General features: G+C 36.5%; 2 protein-coding genes across 2 annotated transcripts; one reads left to right on the top strand and one right to left on the bottom strand.

The window, feature by feature from the left end:
• The first annotated feature begins 617 nt into the window (after positions 1–617).
• Positions 618–5,718, top strand: LOC131934593 (uncharacterized). The gene is made up of 5 exons (XM_059290654.1): positions 618–650; positions 1,319–1,430; positions 3,815–3,970; positions 5,314–5,562; positions 5,681–5,718. Exons 1-5 carry the CDS (start codon positions 618–620, stop codon positions 5,716–5,718), a joined length of 588 nt encoding a protein of 195 aa, XP_059146637.1.
• Positions 5,719–15,246: 9,528 nt separating this feature from the next.
• On the bottom strand, positions 15,247–15,918 carry LOC131934592 (ficolin-2-like). The gene has a single exon (XM_059290651.1). It carries the CDS (start codon positions 15,916–15,918, stop codon positions 15,247–15,249), a length of 672 nt encoding a protein of 223 aa, XP_059146634.1.
• Positions 15,919–19,321: the final 3,403 nt, after the last annotated feature.

Genomic DNA, 19,321 nt, shown 5'->3' with positions numbered 1-19,321 from the left:
GGTGGTGCTTGCTGGTTGGGACGTGTTGAGGGCAGACACGGGGAGAAGCCAGTAGCCTGAGACAAAACAGGGGAAACGTTTTGAAAACTTAGAAACTCGGACCTTTAAATTTAAGATCATTGTTAGTTATTCTAAAAATGTTGACAAAAAATAGAGTCGCTACCTACCTAACGTACAGGTCTTGCTAGCCGTGTCATACAAGTAATTATAACAATCATTTTTCTTCTCAGTACATTTGGCAGCACACATAAGGTTACTCTTGGTTGTGTATGTTTCATCAAGTGGCAGTATCGTCAGTTCACTTGTGTTTTTCAACCAAAATTTATCAATGTATTCTTCACATAGCACAACATTGGCTATAAAAAAACAATTACTCATAATCAAATTGAATCGAGTAAATAATTTCCAACTGTGTTTTAGTATTACGAATCAAATTTGTGTGTTAGTTTAAATATAAAAAAAATAAATTAATATATTTACGGAAATGTTACCTCCATAAGCCACAATTACAAATTTTAAAATATTCATCGCCCTTGATATCCTGTAAGTCACACGAAAGCATCAGAGAGTAATTTGATTACGTTTCGTTCATTGAAACCTAACATACTGACGAAATCATGCATGCTCACACACTTTTGGCAAGCTGCAAAGTAGGTCTATACTTAATGGAAATCGTGTTTTATTTGTGCAATTTTCTTATAAAGAAATAAAATCTCCAACCATACACAATTAATCGATTTTCTGTCATGGAACTTGTCTTAAATGTGCAATCAAAATAATGTCAAAGTAGAACGAACAAAGTAAAATAAAAATAATCTTGTAAACCTAAGATTCGAAACAGATCTGCAATCCGAAGAGGTTCGATACAAAAGAAAATAAAAATTAAGTTTAATCGAACGTTCCGAACGTCCACTCAAACAAGACATGTCATGTTCAAGTGAAATTGTAGATTTGTCTCAACCTACATGTATTTCAATGTTCACAATAGTTATCATTGTGAAACTGTCATTCAACTGTGCATTAACCGGTGGCATAATAAAATAAAAATTAAATTTAAAAAAAACGAGCAATATCAAACATGAACAGGTATAACGAGTTCAAAGCAATCGAAATTAACCACTTTATGTGTATATATGAACTACTTGCACATCCTACGCATGAACACATTTTAAAATTGACAAGCGAATAAGTGTTGATGTTGAAATCTGTTAAAGCTGAGTCATTTTCTAAAACTTGTGTTTCAGTTTTATGGATATATTTTGTATATTTTATTTATCTTATATGCTTAAATGTATTTAACGCTAATCGTTTTGTGAAGCCAAACTTTTTAACAACATCATCGCTCGAAACAGACGCTGAAGGTGGTCACAACTTAAATCCCTCTTTAAGCTCTGCAGTTTTTCTTTTCTTTGATGTCAAAAGACTGAAAAGTAAGTAAAAATTCAAAACAGATAAAATAGAGTCCATAATTTTTTTGACCTGGGCAAATGAAGGGATGGTGTGATCAGCATTATGCCCAACAGTGTTTACTTTCACAAACTAAGTCATGCACCCATCATACCTGGGTGGTCTCAGGGAATTCATACTCTCACAGATACGAGATCCGTTTCGTAAGAGACCGCAAGAATCGCTTGTTTACCTAATGACTCCACTCACGACTCCACCTACCCCACTTATTGTGACTCACGTCATAAAGCTTTTCACTCATTCAGTTTAATTTTAGTGACTCCTGTCAGGAAACCTCGGAGTTATTTAATCATTTATAAAAACAGGAAATCTTTGAGTATAAAGATGTCAATCAAAAAGTTTAAATCAATAGTGCGAACTTAAGAGGCACAAACCGCCATACTCTGTCCAGTATTTGCTTTCTTCTACAGGAAGTTCAAAATTCTTTACATACAAAGAACTGTCATTTGCTACAGTACTTGACAAAAGCAAAAAACTGGATAAACGTTACAGGAGCAAAGCTTATTGGACAAAATTGTGCATGTTAATATTCTAGACAATAAGGGAAATAGTCGTGGAGGAAATTAGTATACGATATGTATTTCAATGCGTTAAGATATACCGTTCTCCATCCCTCTATTTCTTCCCATCTCTCTGATGTATTATCTTATTGATCTAACCAACCATTCTTTTTTGTCAAGCGGCCCGTCTTATCACATTCACAGTGCAATTTACCGTATCCTTTTTCAAAAAAATATTCCTTCCTTACGCATTGCACATTGAATAGTGTGAATCTAGGACTAAGTTGGTGCAAGTGTGCTTTTTATCTGTGCGTTTTAGCATTTTATTTTAAAGGTGGACTTTGGCGAATGTGAATATATAACCTGTCTACCACACAAACTATCTGAATTTGTAAAAATCTTGGAAAAGTTACAGATAGATGTTTAAAATGCTATATAATTTTTTTTAGAAAAAAAAAACGTTTTATATTCTCGCTTTTAGGGATGGTGATTATATTTTAAGAACATCGGCATGTAAATATACGGAGTCGGGGCCGTATTAAAGAAATGGCAGCTAATGCTAATGTGTGTGTGTTTAACTAAGTTCTGTAAAGTTAGGACTCTTTAAAGTCTTCGTACACACACACACACGCACACACACACGCACAAACACACACGCACAAACACACACGCACACACTCACACACACACACATAACACAACCAAAATAAAATATAATATTTAATAATCGATGAATTCAACAAAGTCTTTTTTGTTGTGCAATGAAAAATGGCCAAGAGAGAATAATCAATGTAGACCAGTAGGATTTAGCTGATAAAAAGGGACACATTGATCAAACAGACGATATTTAATTTGAATCTGATTTGTGATATTTTTTCAAAGGCGAAAGGGATGGATATTTTATTAATTCTGATAGTTATCTTTCAAGGTAAATTTTACGAGACAAAGAAATCAGTTTCTTAAATTAACTAAAGGTACGCTAGGTAGGTAACGAACCTTCTTCCATTAAGGCCTATTTGTGGACTTCTTCTTCACTGTCTATAACCAATGTAAATGTAGACTAGTCATTACTTTTAAAGCCTACATCTTCATTAGAAGGTTTTGTTACTTACTACTCTCAACCTTTTATTGTGTTCCTCCATCTTTTGTGATATGGTGGCCTAATGATCGCGAAATGCCGTTTTTGAAATTAAATGGCTGCTTTTACAAACAGTTCATCATCGTAAAACTGGCTCCTGACTGGCTAACACTTTGTATTAGTTTCAAACACGGCTACTGAGGATAGCTCATGTTTGTGGTCTGATGCAGGATTATCACTGCATTCAGGACTGAAATGTAATGAAAATAATAATATATATTTCAAATAAAACAATTCGGTAAAATAGATTTAATTTACTTTGAACTAAACTACGAATATTTTGCCCCATTTCATGTAAATGTAATTACAACCTCCCCCCCCCCCCCCCATTCTATTTGTCCTAATCAAAATGTGGACTAATTATTGAATTATATTTTGAATATTTATTGCTTCTACATAGAGAATACATAGAAGCGTCATATGTAATGGAAGACGCCTAGATAGTTGTTGCTGTTTTGCATATTTCTACAAACGTTGCTGCATATAATAGTGGTTTAGTGAATGAGTCATTCACAAAAAAATATTTAAAATATTTAAAAACAAGTAAAAAGGTTAAACTTCCGTACATTTTCCTGATTGTGTAGTTAAGAATCGCGAATGCTTTGACATTTTAAACCGAAGAAAACGTAGTTTCCTTGAATATTGACTTTATGTTTTTGTTGTCACGTATTTTATTAGTGAAGATGAATTGTTTTTGTTTTATCTGCAGGCTACTGGCTTCTCCCCGTGTCTGCCCTCAACACTCCCCAACCAGCAAGCACCACCAGACTTTACAGCAAGGGAATGTACTGCAATGTACAAGAGTTGGTGACGCCTGTAGGAAATGGGAGGATGAATTCGTGTAACACGGCGGCCTGTCAGGGAGGTTCGTCACAATAAATCATTAAAATTTATTGTAAGAATTTGAAATCCAAAAACCACAGAAAGTGAAAATGTTCTCCCCTTGAATAACTCCTGCTATTCTCTTACAAAATTAATTTACTGTAGTTAAAAATGAGAATCGCTAAATTTCAGCTAATCCCTTCTGAGGTTTTTTTTGTTTTACTTTTTCGTATAGCGAGAAGTAAGGTATTATGCACACAATCAAGTGGAGCAATAAACGTTTATGAATTAACCAGTTTTAAAAATCTTGATTTATGTAGATATGTAAATGTTCGTGTTTTCTCACGATAGCTTCATTGACATTTCAGGAAGTTAGTTGGATATGATACTTGTTATATGTCGCACAATATAGCTTGTATCGATTTTCGCTAAATAGAATTGGTATTTTATTTCTGTTTTCTGAAAATCCGATAACGTTTAGTAGATGGAATTTGATTGATACATTATAGATTTCATACTTAAGTTTTTTCCATTTTTTGAGCGATGCTTTATTTCCAGTTTTCTACAATTTGCAGATTTTTAAAAATTGTATATCATAAAGTTTGTCGAACCAGGGTTTCGAACCCTCGTCATTTGTGTCATCAAACTCTCTATTCATTAACATACCCTAAAACTACTTATTATGCTCGGCGTTGTCGAGTCGGTAAAGCTAATGGTTGCTAAACCGAAAAGTCTCGAGTTCAAACCCTCGAGCAGATGAGGCTCGTTAGCTGGGGACAGCCGCTCTTCCAAGAGAGACAACTCCAAAATTCAACAACTCCTGCCTTGTAGTTTTTTCTTTGTTGAACAAAGGCTATGGAAGCATATCCCAAAAGAAAAGCAGGCTGAAATCGGAGTCAATGGCCTCAATGGCACATAACCAGTTGACACGTGTCCTTATTTGTGAGGGAGGCGTGGTCGAGTCGGCAAAAGCTCATGATTGATAAATCGAAAAAGTCTCGAGTTCAACCCTCTGTTAGATAAGGCTCGATTCCCTCAAACACTAAAAATTAAGAACGAAGATGAAGAAGAAGCTCGATTTAATTGAATATATTACTTAAATATCAAGTATATTAAATATTAAATAAATATTAAATAATTGACCGCTTCTGACAATAATGCTGGCGATTGGTTGAATTTTTAATCGCTTACCTAATTCTCACCTTCCCCCTTCCAATAGCTTTACAGCAAAGTTTCTTCTGAAACGATTTTTTCACGAAAATTGACAATCTTTATAATTCTACTGAAAGATTGAAAGAGGTGACCAATGAACCGCTCTTTACATTTTTTTAACGCCAAACAATCAATACAAATTTTTCAGAAAATTTAAATCATTGTTACTCACAGGTTCAGTAAATATAGGAAACCAATCGGTTCTTGTAGCCAAAAGTCCAGACGTCTACAGATCCTGTAAAGATGTGAAGAACTCCACAAAACCAAGACAACTGGTCCAACTGTCGTCTGGTCTTGTCGTCATGTGTGACACAGTGACAGATGGAGGGGGCTGGACAATTTTTCAACGTCGTGTCTCTGGACTGGTGAGCTTTTACAGAAACTGGACGGAGTACAAGAACGGCTTTGGAGATTACGGCATTGGTGATTTCTATCTGGGAAATGAACCCATTTACTGTTTTGGTTTAAAGTATTCATATGAAAAAAGATTCGATATGTCTTACAATGGAAACAGCTATTACGCTCGTTATTTTAATTTTAGTTTTTCCTCAGAAAGCCAGGGTTACAGAATGTATGTAAGTGGTTACTCGGGAACGGCCGGGGATTCTCACACCACATTAAATAACAACATGAATTTCAGCACCTATGACGTAGATAACGATATCGATACTACCGGAAGTTGTGCCGCCCTTTATCATGCAGGGTGGTGGTACGCAAACTGTCACCACACCCACCTGAACGGCATCTGGGGCAGTACTGTATATGGCACAGGCCTAAACTGGTACACACTGACGGGATCCTACAGCAGCGTTGACAGTTGTGAAATCAAAATTAGACTTAAATAGTAATATATATATATATATATATATATATATATATATATATATATATATATATATATATATATATATATATATATGTATATATATATATATATATATATATATATATATATATATATATATATATATATATATATATATATATATATATATATATATATATGTATATATATATATGTATGTATACATATATATATATATATATATATATATATATATATATAGAGAGAGAGAGAGAGAGAGAGAGAGAGAGAGAGAGAGAGAGAGAGAGAGAGAGATAAATATACTTTGTTTTTTCGGAGGTGGGGGGAGGTGCCGCACCGGGTGACAACCGACCTAGCGACGCCACACTGCGCGTGGTATAGACAAGATGAAATTGCAATGTAACATCACATTTGAATTAATCGAAAGTTCAATAAATATTTTAAGAATTAAATACATTTTCAATATAAATTTCCGATTTTCCTCGGCTATTATTTGATGTACGAGAAAAATGGCCCGTTGAGGAAGGATACACCGGGCGCTAGGTTGATAGTGCTGTCTCTTTTCTCTAAACTAAAACCAACCCACCCCCCTCCACACCACCCCCACCCCCCCACCCCCCCAAAACACACCACCCCCCCCCCACCCCCACCCCCCCAAAACACACCACCACCCCACCCCCAACCCCCCAACCCCACCCCCCCACCCCCCAAAAAACATGTCTACCGTCCCATTCAACGAAATATAATTATATACTTTTTCCAGTGTCCGCCCCCTCCCAGAAAATTCTACACCCGCCCCCGAAAATTTCAAGTACCCCCACCCCTCTCCGGGGAGGAAAAAGTCTAAATTAAACCCCCCACTCACCCCCCCCCCCCCCCACACACACACACACACCCCACCCCCCACCCACCCCCTCTAAAAAAACATGTCTACTGTCCCGTTCAACGAAATATAATTATATACTTTTTCCAGTGTTCTCCCCCTCCCCGAAAATTCTACACCCGCCCCCGAAAATTCCAAGTACCCCCACCCCTCTCCGGGGAGGAAAAAGTCTGAAAGAAACACTGGTGTCGCGCTTAGCCACTACCCGAAGAATTGCATTAAAGAAATTGCAAGAAAACCACTTTTTAGATTAGACACATTAATTAGGCGGTAATTTTATTATAGAGTATCGATGAAGAAATTTCTTTTGAGTTGGGGAGGGGGGGGGGGGCTCAGACGTTCTTACGCGTGGGGTGGGGCTTCGCCCCTACCCGAAGAATTGTATGCAAGAAACTCTTCACGCAAACCATTTAGATTAGACAACATTTCCTTTTTATTCAATGTTTACGCGATAATCAATGACGTCATTATATTACTGTGTGCACTTTCCGCCTTGAGATTATTTTCAACTCTATGCTAAATGTGTCGACGTCATACTTCGTTTTTCGAAATACTATGCATGTTTTTAATTTCCTTGTGTTTTCTCTAGAGCGTTCTTGTCAGATAGAATTTTTGCTTATGTTTTCTCTAGAGCGTTCTTGTCAGACAGAGCGCTCTTGTCAGATAGATACATAGATAGATACACAGACAGCGAAACTATTATTATAGACGAGAAAAATGGCCCGTTGAGGAAGGGTACAACGGGCGCTAGGCTGATAGTGCTGTCTCTTTTCTCTAAACTAAAACCAACCCACCCCCCCACACACCACCCCCACCCCCACCCCCCCACCGACCCCCAGACACCACCCCACCCCCCACCACACACCACCCCCACACACCATCCCCACCCCCACCCCCACCCCCCACACACACCACCCCCCCCACACACCGCCCCCCCACCCCCACCCCCACCCCCCACCCCTCCAACCCCCCCCCCCCTCCACCGCCCCCCCCCCCAAAAAAAAAACCATGTCTACCGTCCCATTCAACGAAATATAATTATATACTTTTTCCAGTGTCCGCCCCCTCCCAGAAAATTCTACCCCCGCCCCCGAAAATTTCAAGTACCCCCACCCCTCTCCGGGGAGGAAAAAGTCTGAAAGAAACACTGAAACCAACCCACCCCCCACACACCACCCCCACCCCCCACACACCCCCCCACACCCCCCCACACACACACCACCCCCCCCCACCCCTCCACCCCCCCCCCCCCCAAAAAAAAACATGTCTACCGTCCCATTGCAAGAAAACCACTTTTTAGATTAGACACATTAATTTTATTATAGAGTATCGATGAGGAAATTTCTTTTGAGTTGGGGAGGGGGAGGGGCTCAGACGTTCTTACGCGGGGGGTGGGGCTTCGCCCCTACCCGAAGAATTGTATGCAAGAAACTCTTCACGCAAACCACTTAGATTAGACCAAATTGCCTTTGTATTGAATGTTTACACGATAATCAATGACGTCATATAACTGTGCACTCTCTGGGTTTGAGATTATTTTCTACTCTGTGCGCTAAATGTGTCGACGTCATACTTCGTTTTTCGAATTACTATGCATGTTTTTAAATTGCTTGTCTTTTCTCTAGAGCGTTCTTGTCAGACAGATAGATAGATAGATAGATAGACAGACAGCGAAACTATTATTATAGACGAGAAAAATGGCCCGTTGAGGAAGGGTACAACGGGCGCTAGGCTGATAGTGCTGTCTCTTTTCTCTAAACTAAAACCAACCCACCCCCCCACACACCACCCCCACACACCACCCCCACCCCCACACACCACCCCCACCCCCCCCACCCCCACCCCTCACCCCCTCCACACACCGCCCCCCACCCCCCCCCCCAAAAAAAAACATGTCTACCGTCCCATTCAACGAAATATAATTATATACTTTTTCCAGTGTCCGCCCCCTCCCAGAAAATTCTATCCCCGCCCCCAAAAATTTCAAGTACCCCCACCCCTCTCCGGGGAGGAAAAAGTCTGAAAGAAACACTGAAAGCAACCCACCCCCCCCCCACCCCACCCCCCCCACACACCACCCCCACCCCCACCCCTCCACCACCCCCCACCCCCAAAAAAAAATGTCTACCGTCCCATTCAACGAAATATAATTATATACTTTTTCCAGTGTCCGCCCCCTCCCAGAAAATTCTACCCCCGCCCCCGAAAATTTCAAGTACCCCCCACCCCTCTCCGGGGAGGAAAAAGTCTGAAAGAAACACTGAAACCAACCCACCCCCCACACCCCCCCCCCCACCCCCACACACCACCCACCCCCCCACACACACTCCCCCCCCCCCCCCAACCCCTCCACCCCCCCCCCCCCCAAAAAAAAATCATGTCTACCGTCCCATTGCAAGAAAACCACTTTTTAGATTAGACACATTAATTAGGCGGTAATTTTATTATAGAGTATCGATGAGGAAATTTCTTTTGAGTTGGGGAGGGGGAGGGGCTCAGACGTTCTTACGCGGGGGGTGGGGCTTCGCCCCTACCCGAAGAATTGTATGCAAGAAACTCTTCACGCAAACCACTTAGATTAGACAACATTTCCTCTTTATTCAATATTTACGCCAGAATCAATGACGTCATTATATTACTGTGAGATTATTTTCTACTCTGTGCGCTAAATGTGTCGACGTCATACTTCGTTTTTCGAATTACTATGCATGTTTTTAAATTGCTTGTCTTTTCTCTAGAGCGTTCTTGTCAGACAGATAGATAGATAGATAGATAGACAGACAGCGAAACTATTATTATAGATAAGTGTCACTATTTATGCAACTAAAGTGTATTACAATTATTATTTATGTGTTACAAGCTATTACTTAAATTGCTTCCACAGTCTGTCCCTCGTGATTTGTGACTGTCGTCTTAGTTCGAAACGAGCGGGCAAAATTTCAAACTGATCGATTCGTTTTCAACTTTACTTGTGGGTCAAGATAACATGACAATGCAAACTGACAACAAATTTGACATATGTATATGTATGATTAATTTTATGAATCAATTAAAATTTTATTAAAAAATAGCAAGGTAACCTACTACTATTCCGTAGTACTATAAGCGCATTATCATGATAATTTGACGCGCTATAGTTTTTAGTCATGCAAATCTTTTGTAAACAAAAACAGTAAGTTTACATTTAATGTAGACATTAAAAAAATGTATTCATTGTATTTATTTCCTAAGCTTACAAAAACACTTTGCCTTTTTTTAAATAAAATATATTTAATCCAGGACGAAAATTTGTAAGATGAGTTTAAATAACCTATTCATCATCTAGATGCTCTTATCTTAAAAAATCCTACAAAAATATTACTAAAAAATAAATTAATTTCTCGCTTATACATTATGCGTTTATTTGCGATGTAAAACCTGTCGTATTATATATAATATAATCGTCTTTTTTAAAAAAGGTTAACTTCACAGTCTATTGTGTTTCCCTGTCTTTTAAACTCGTGACAATCAGCCTAAGATGAAGTGAGCAAACTGACCTAAATGTTGTAAGTAGTGAAAGTAAGGCTTGTGTTTTAATTTAAACTATAAGGGTATGAATCAGTTTGAGAATTTAATTATGAAAAAAAAAGGTTATTGATGATGAAAAATATATATCAACGTTGTTTGTATTTTGTGTAGTAATATGCAAATGTTCTAAATGGTTAGTGAAAACTACAACCAAACCAACCTAAATACCCCATCACCCAGGCGTCCACAAAACTTTACTTTCCTATGGACGTGATAAATGGATGTCCCAAAGAAATGTGGCAGGAGCTCGGATCTAAGAAGACTGATTCGTTTCGAGTCAAAAGACTTTATAAATTGTGGGGTGGGTGTAATAGGATATTTGTTTATATTGTGCAGTGCACCAGATAGGCCGTTTTCCAACGGGAAACTGGGTCGTCTAGTTGTTTTTGTTTTTTTTAAATCGCGACACGATGTTTGAGTTTCCTAAAATTATGTATGGTCTTGTGTACCAAATTATCACATGCTATAGACAAGGAAAAATGTTTCATTCTATTCTAGCCTAATACACTTTAAATCTGCCAAATAATTGCATTTACATTAGTTTCATATCTACCAACACGACATTTAATGGACACCAGCGAGTTGACGAGATTCATTCCATAATGTTGTTGACATGGAATAAAAACGTGCTTTTTAGATTTAGACCGTAAAAAAAAAAAAAAAAAAAAAAAAAAAAAAAAAAAAAAAAAAAAAAACTTAAGCCTAAAATTAATTTAGAAATTTTATATTTTTAGAATAAATGCTATAAAAGTTGCAAATCCAGAGAACTTGAAAATAATTTGTTGAGTTTAAGGCTACATTTCTATTTATTTTCATCAAGCCTAAGTTATAACCGGATGTTTTACTTTCGTAAGACAAATATTGATTGGCTGTACAGTAACTTAGTGATCGATAACTATTTGTTTACAAAACTTTGCAGATCAAGTTTTTAAATAACAATGCAAATTTAAACCCAATGACCTAGTTTTTCTTTTTTTTAGCTTACAATGTGTACAAAAAAATTTATGGCGGCCTATCGAATAGCAGGATGCCATTGTTTATTTCGATATTACACGTGAAAACCAAATTGTTATTGCTTTTTTTTTTAATTTTTATTTAGTTACCGAAAATATTAAAAACATCAGATACATCCAATCTTCAGTAAAGTCCGAAAAAAACCAGACAGGCAGGATTTTATAACCATATTAATTGTAACTACGCCGTGCAGGATTTTTACATTAATTTATGGACCTCTCTAATACCTTTGAGACTTTTCTCGCTGGCGTCCATTAACAATTTGTTTGAAATGCGTCCAATAATTCCTTATTTTTTCATTTGTGTAAAATGGTAGTTTGATGTGTACTGACTTAAAATTACAATAAGTTTCAAAGATACAAAATTATATATGTTATTCCCTTTAGTGACAAATGGACTAACTGATATATAATCACAATTCGTTTTAAATGTGCATAATGATAATTAATTACTAAGAATTTTAATGTACGAAGCTAAGATGTAATTATCAGCTGTTTCCAATGAGCTATCTGATATGTAAATATAATTATCAATGGAGAATTTTGTGTACAGGAGTTAGTCAAAAAAAATCAGTTGACTCTTTTGTTAAAAGTTGTTCAATGCCTCGCTGGTTAGGCACATTGTTCCACGCCAACGGGTGTTTCTAAAAGTTCAATGACCCGTCAAGCAAACGTCATGACTTGGCTGTCAGCAATGAATAATTTATATGTCTAAACGGGTTAACAAAGGTTTCATGGCAAAGTTGTTAAAAGTTTATAAATGTAAGGCTCCTATGGGTCGAAACGGTATCTATAGAAAAAAGTTCTCATACGTGTATATAAATGGTATTTATATAATAGTGTATCGCACAAGCTATGCATGGTATAAAGTATGGTAGTGGTTGTCGAGGTCATTGACGCACAGAATGTATGTAGTTATCGTGGTGGTACATGTTGTTTGTAGTTATCGTGGTGGTAATTGTTGTATGTTGTTATCGTGGTGGTACATGTTGTTTGTAGTTATCGTGGTGGTAATTGTTGTATGTTGTTATCGTGGTGGTACATGTTGTTTGTAGTTATCGTGGTGGTAATTTTTGTATGTTGTTATCGTGGTGGTACATGTTGTTTGTAGTTATCGTTGTGGTACATGTTGTATGTAGTTATCGTGGTGGTACATGTTGTATGTAGTTATCGTGGTGGAACATGTTCTATTTAGATATTGTGGTGATAGATGAATGTACATTCATTGTATAAATGGTCCTGTCATGTATTTATAACCACGCACACATGTACTCTATAACGTTATCAGACATGCTGCTATACAAAAATAATCCTGTTCTATTGGTTGACATAATTAAGGATATTTTATGTCTGTTATTTCAATATAAAAAACAGCGTCTGACGGCGTAGTTTATCTTATTGATAATTGTAATTAGTTTTAATGTTGAACCGGCACTCTGTATCACACAGGATTATGTGGGTCAACGTACTTAGAGCTTATTTAAAAAAATTAAAATTCCAAAACCTGACAGCAATCCAATGTTTAGAATCATTTATTTTTTTAATGTTGAACAGACTAGCAGTTTAACAACAGATGCCCTTAACTTTCACCTACATCAACTCAACACAATTTGTCTGATGTTGTTACTGTCGAAATGTTGAAGCGCCGGCTCATAACTTGTTTTCAATTCCCGACACGTAGATTTGGATTTTCACACGTGGGAAATGTGTCCCTTCAACTTAAGGGTAACTCTGGCTTGTAGCACTATATGTGACATTGTCTCTTTCTTTCGCGGTTCTCACAGTTAAGCCCAGGTCACTTAATAGTAAAAATAGTCATAGCGGTTAGTTAGGCTTATCCCGCGAGAGAGACTTGATATCGAATTAGTACTTTTGGTCATTTTATAGCCGGACGTAACAAAATGTATTTTAATATTCAATCGAATGAATAAAATTTCTTGTTTTTGATATATGATTAACCTCGCTGTTTTTTTTTTTATTATTTTTTTTTTTTTTTGGTGTGTAAGCATAAATAAAGCGGATACCTGTTTTTTTTTCCATTTATTTTCCATTTAAATTTTAAAAATTATAACACATTGAATAAATAAAATACAGAAATATCTTTAACATTTTAATATTTGATGACAACGCCATTATAAATAGAGAAAACAAATCGAAATCAAGAAAAACTATTTGTATAATCGTTTCATTGTTAAAAGTAGAACGATTGCTGCAAACCTGTTGGACAACCGGCTTAAAAAATGTTTTGTTTTCAATTTTAAACTACAAATTTCAATTTCTTTGTAGTATTGTTAAACAAAATGTATCTTAGGGAGCTGACCTATATAACTAACAATCCAACAAAGGTGATTAGAAAAAATGATTTTGATATTAGCATTTAAAAAAATTATCATTGTTATTATAATATGCAAAAACACAACTTTAACATAAAGGATATTCTTAAATCCTCTCTGGATTACCAAACAAAAAATACCCAATTACACAGAAAGATAAAATGTAAAAAGAATTATTCTTTTTCACACAGTTCTTTGTGGCTTTTTCAGTGTTTTATTTGGTTGTTTCGTTCACTAACTCGGTGTTTGATTTGTTCTAATTACATCATTATACACCAGCACATCTATATCAACGAAACATCTATACAATATTAATTGGTTATAAATGAATTATTAATTGAAGTAATGTAAAAAATATTAGTTTATAATATGTAGATTGTTCGACGTACTCATATGAAAAAAATATTAGGACAAATGTAAATAGAGCAGTTTTCTAAGTTGCATCAGGATTCAGGACCGACGAAATTTTGAGAGTCATAAAACGGTTTGAAGTGGGTGAAATATTTGTGTATTTGTAGAAACTGGTTTTCAACTAAACATAACTAACTTTTTTTCCTCTCGTTCTTTAAAAGACACGCAGAAATCTAAATGGTACTGGCATGATATTTGCTTGAATCTAGAATAGTTGAGTAAGCATTTGTTTCATGCATTTTTCTTAAAATTACAAAATTGTTTTAAAACTCTAATTAATTAAAAAGTTTTAAGGTGTAAACGTCTCTCTTTCCACTCTTTCCACAAATACAAAAAAAAGTCGAAACTTTTCACAATGGGGGTATTTATAATTCACAGCTAAAAATTTGACATTTTTTGCAGTGTTTAGATGACGGCGTTTTTTTTTTTGGACATATCTCCGGGGTAGGGTCGTAGGGTCGAGGGGGGGGGGGGAGGGTGGTGCGAACAGATTACGTGTACCGTCCCTGGGGAAGATAGAGAATGTTATTCGTATAGACAGTACATTCTTTAACAAGTGACACGCCCTATGGAAAGTTAAAATGATCCCGCCCCCCCCCCCCCCCCCCCCTTCGCATCCCGCTCAGTTTCAAGTTAGCAATTCATGAAATTCATATGATCGAAAGAAAAAAAAACCGGCTGGTAATAGTGCACATTGTAGGTGGCGAGAGTTAGTAAGTTTTTTAGCAAAGATTTTATGAGATATAGACATTAGGTGTTGAAAGGTCTTGTTTGTTTATAACTTCGCGTGTGCTTTTCCGAAAATGGATGTGATATTTAAATCATAGATCATTTTCTTTAGTTATGTAGCAGTGGCGCAGGCAATCGGCGGTGGTTGGTGACTTGGATAGTGGGGTTGTGATGTAGAAGGATGGTCGCTACTGTTAGAGTTGGTGACTTGGGTAGTGGGGTTGTGATGTAGAAGGATGGTTGCTATGGGCTGCTGATAGAGTTGGTGAGTTGTGTGGATAAGAAATGTAAGGGCGTGTTTAAAGTTCAGGCGAGTTCAGTGACAAATATGTGTGAGACTCGGGTCTATGTTAACGGTCTTATTTTTATCTCGCAGCTGCTGACACTGTCGTACGAGTTTGTGATGGCATACCATTTCAGTCCCATGCTGTAGCTTTTACTTCCCCAGACGCCGTTCAGGGCGACTTCGTGACAGTTGCCGTACCACCAGGCGCCGTGGTATTGGACAGCACAGCTTCCACCTAAATTTGTATCGTTGTCCACGTCATACGTGCTGAACTTCTGGTTGTTGTTTTTCTTAGTAAAAGAATCGCCGGCCGTGCCTGAATAAACCCCTACAGATATTTCATAACCCTGACTTTCTGAACCAAAGCTAAAAGAAGAATAACGGGCGTAATAGTTGTTTCCTTTGTAAGTCATATCGAAACGAATCTCGTGGGGGTATTTTAAGCTAAGACAGTAAATGTTTTCATTGCCCAGATAGAAATCACCAATGCCGTAATCGCCAAAGCCGTTCTTGTACTCCGTCCAGTTTCTGTAGAAATCGACGATCCCAGTGACACGACGTTGAAAAATTGTCCAGCCCCCTCCATCTGTCACTGTGTCACACATGACGACAAGACCAGACGACAGTTGAACCAGTTGTCTTGGGTTTGTGGAGTTCTTCACATCTTTACAGGATCTGTAGACGTCTGGACTTTTGGCTACAAGAACTGGCTCCTTGCTTACATTTACCATCCCTGGGAACACATAAAACAAGAAATGTTACCTTTACTTATTTGATATATTTTCTTAAATATTTAATTAGGGCTAATAAATGTATATGTATAGTTTAGTATTTATGCATAGAATGTCGACCAAGTTAAATTTATTTCTCTAATACTGAAGTCAATTTTTCTATAACGTAACTTATAAAATCCTTGTAAATAATAAATACATTTTATAAATTATCAAAGATACGTGTTTTTTGTTTTTAGGTGTTAATTTCTAATGAATTTTTAAAAGCTATCACAGTAGGTAAATATGCTTTATTTAAGTTTCATTTAAGATGTGCTATTGTATTGCGCAATAAAAACATTTTCCACGCGTCAAAATCACTAGCCACTTAATGTCACGTGACGATTTAGTCGTACCAACCTAAACAAGCCGATGTGTTACACGTACTCATCCTCCCATTTCCTACAGGCGTCACCAACTCTTGTACATTGCAGTACATTCCCTTGCTGTAAAGTCTGGTGGTGCTTGCTGGTTGGGACGTGTTGAGGGCAGACACGGGCAGAAGCCAGTGGCCTGCGATATGATTATATATATAATTTAATTATAGCAATTAATTTAGAAATAATTAAAATAAGCACACCTATATATATATATATATATATATATATATATATATATATATATATATATATATATATATATATATATGTGTGTGTGTGTATGTGTGTGTGTGTGTGAGTGTGTGTGTGTGTATGGAGTCACGCAGATAGTAAAGTAGTTCCAGTTGTCAGCCTACTTATTTCAGCACCATTTCTCTACTCACCCAGTGCACATGTTTCACTGGTTGTCGTGTACATAAAGTTATAACACACGTTTGTCATCTCGGCACATTTGGCAGCACACATCAGTTCACTCTTGACCGTGTATGTTGTATCCAATGGCAGGAGGGTCAGTTCACTTGAGTTCCTCGACACGTACTCTTCGTAGTTTACATCACACGCCGCAATTTTTACTTTACGGTTTAAAGAGAAAAACAAAAAGAAAAGAACGTTATAAAATAAAATTATATATATATATATATATATATATATATATTTATATATATATATATATATATATATATATATATATATATATATATATATATATATATATATATATATATTAGATTAAACTAGAGATAAGAAGATAGGAATGGGAATGATAATGATTATGAGAGTGGGTTGTGGATGTGGATTTGAATGTGGAAATGGATTTACTCTCTGACACAGATATGTAAACATATTATTATTTATTTCTGTATGTATATCGATATGTATATATGTATGAATAATCAAATTAATTCGTATAGATACGTAAATATATTATGTGTATAGTTTTATGTATCTCAAACGCATAAGAATATTATGTAAATATCTATATACCTTTATGAATATAACATTATTGTTAAGACAAAATTTAATTACCGTATACAGAAAAAATCATAATAATCAATATATCCATTATAATAAAAAGCAATTTATCGCCATCGAATTGTACACACAATTTTATCTATGTCAGTTTTTTAAAAAGTAGTTATCGCAGCAAAAGCTTTTCCCAAGTCTATACATTGTGCTCAAATAATGGTACAATGACATTATAATACTCTGGTTACCGGCCCGTTGTTCACATGAATCAATACGAATGGCTTGTATCAATAATTCTATTCTAATCGAAGTATCGCTTGAGTGCATGCCATAAAGATACCATTCATCTCTTCTTTCCCAGTAACCGTTTATCAAAGAACAAATCATTTCTATCAACAACAGCCAAGGACAGTTGTAAAACGTAAAACAAAACGGTTGTACGTGCTTATCTGTTTGATCAGCATTGCTTCAAACATGGTTTTATATAATTTTACATTCTGTGTTTTTGTAGATCAAAGCTATACACATTTAACTAGACCTTTGTTTGTGTTTAAATTAAAGCATGGTTCGTGATTTTAACTTGGTTGTTATTACCACAAATTTTATTCTCTTCTATTTGATAAAATAGTGTTTTAATTATTTAGCAATCTTCTTTTCAATGGTTTTGTTTCGCAAGCAATTGAAAAAAACAATTTTGTCAAACCAATCTGGGCCTCTAAGATATTAATGCATGTTTTGTACTCTGAAAGGTTTTATATTTTAGAAAAATGTTCTTTGTATTGTTAATGTAGCCTCAACTCCTCCTTCAATGTAAAAAGCTAAATATTAAGATCCAATCGTTGTTCGAACGTTTTTGTAAGGCATTTCGACGATCACGTGATAATTTAAAATACTCATAGCTAGTATATAAATTACTTAAAGGTCAATATTGTAAACTGGAGATATTATAACATTTTACTAGAGATCAAAATACTTATTTAAACCAGAGGCGTAGCGACCCTTCCCGACGCCCGGGGACAAACTGTTCGATTTGCACCCCCCCCCCCCCTCAATATTTCGATTTGCACCCCCCCCCCCCTCAACCTTTCAATTTATATTTCCAACCCATTATGGCGCCCCTCTACTGATTTAAACTAGCGAAAACAAAATATGTGTAAAATTCGACAGAGGAAACAATGACACGTTATGACACGTTATTTATTTATCTAGACTTAAAGGCTTCCCCACCGACAATGAAACTGCTTGTTGTACATGAACGGTTGGACGGGTATCGCGTGAATTATGTAGGGTAAAATGATCCGTTGAGTATCGATTCCTTCGCCGTAAACTCTCTACTTTTTAGTTTTATTCATTAAATTACGCCTCCCTGCTACCACATGAAGCATCCCTTTACCATCCTCCCATTTACGGTACTCCCATTTACAACCCTACCAATTATCTGCGTCCCATTTACCATCCACCCATTTACGATACTCCACTAATCACCCTACCTATTTCGTGCCTCCCTGTAAACTGTCCCCCCATTAACAAACCTCCCAGTAGCCATATGCAGGCTCCGACGAACCTTATACAACCTCCCATGACCCTTGCACCTTGCACCTGATACAAAGCAAAATCTAAATAGGCATTCTATTAAATTTTAAATTACACATCTAGAAAGCAATTTGTGCATACGATCACCAATCAATATTGCAATCATATCATTTTCCTCACTTAATATTTCTGCCGTTAAGGAAAATCGTAATACTGCCGTAACGTTCGATGCACCGTTTTTATACCGGCGTAACTCTCCACTATAACAACACACGTTCTTGCAATTCTTTAACTTAATCTTTGAAAGTTAGATCATTTGCGTTTTTCTGACCCAACAAACTCACAACCCACCTAACTATTTAACTTAATGTTTGATAGTTAGATCATTTGCGTTCCTCTGAGCGAACAATCTTACGACCCAGATAACTTTGTATTGGCTCAGTAGTTCGGATTCAAATTAAATTTTACGAACTTAACTGGTTAAG

This window comes from Physella acuta, unplaced genomic scaffold (assembly GCF_028476545.2).
Source record: "Physella acuta isolate Inbredline_101_S28 unplaced genomic scaffold, ASM2847654v3 ptg000113l, whole genome shotgun sequence".
Taxonomy (NCBI): domain Eukaryota; kingdom Metazoa; phylum Mollusca; class Gastropoda; family Physidae; genus Physella; species Physella acuta.
Note: the sequence above shows the minus strand (reverse complement) of the source record. Positions and strands in the feature narration are given on the sequence as shown.

What these genes read in the sequence shown, in the direction of transcription:
- LOC131934593 (XM_059290654.1), top strand. Translation starts at nt 618, where the DNA reads ATGCATGCTCACACACTTTTGGCAAGCTGCAAA. An exon ending in CACTTTTGGCAAGCTGCAAA is followed by an intron (nt 651 to 1,318) that starts GTAGGTCTATAC and finishes CGTTTTGTGAAG; the next exon opens with CCAAACTTTTTAACAACATC. An exon ending in CTTTGGAGATTACGGCATTG is followed by an intron (nt 5,563 to 5,680) that starts GTGATTTCTATC and finishes TTTTAATTTTAG; the next exon opens with TTTTTCCTCAGAAAGCCAGG.
- LOC131934592 (XM_059290651.1), bottom strand. Translation starts at nt 15,918, where the DNA reads ATGGTAAATGTAAGCAAGGAGCCAGTTCTTGTAGCCAAAAGTCCAGAC.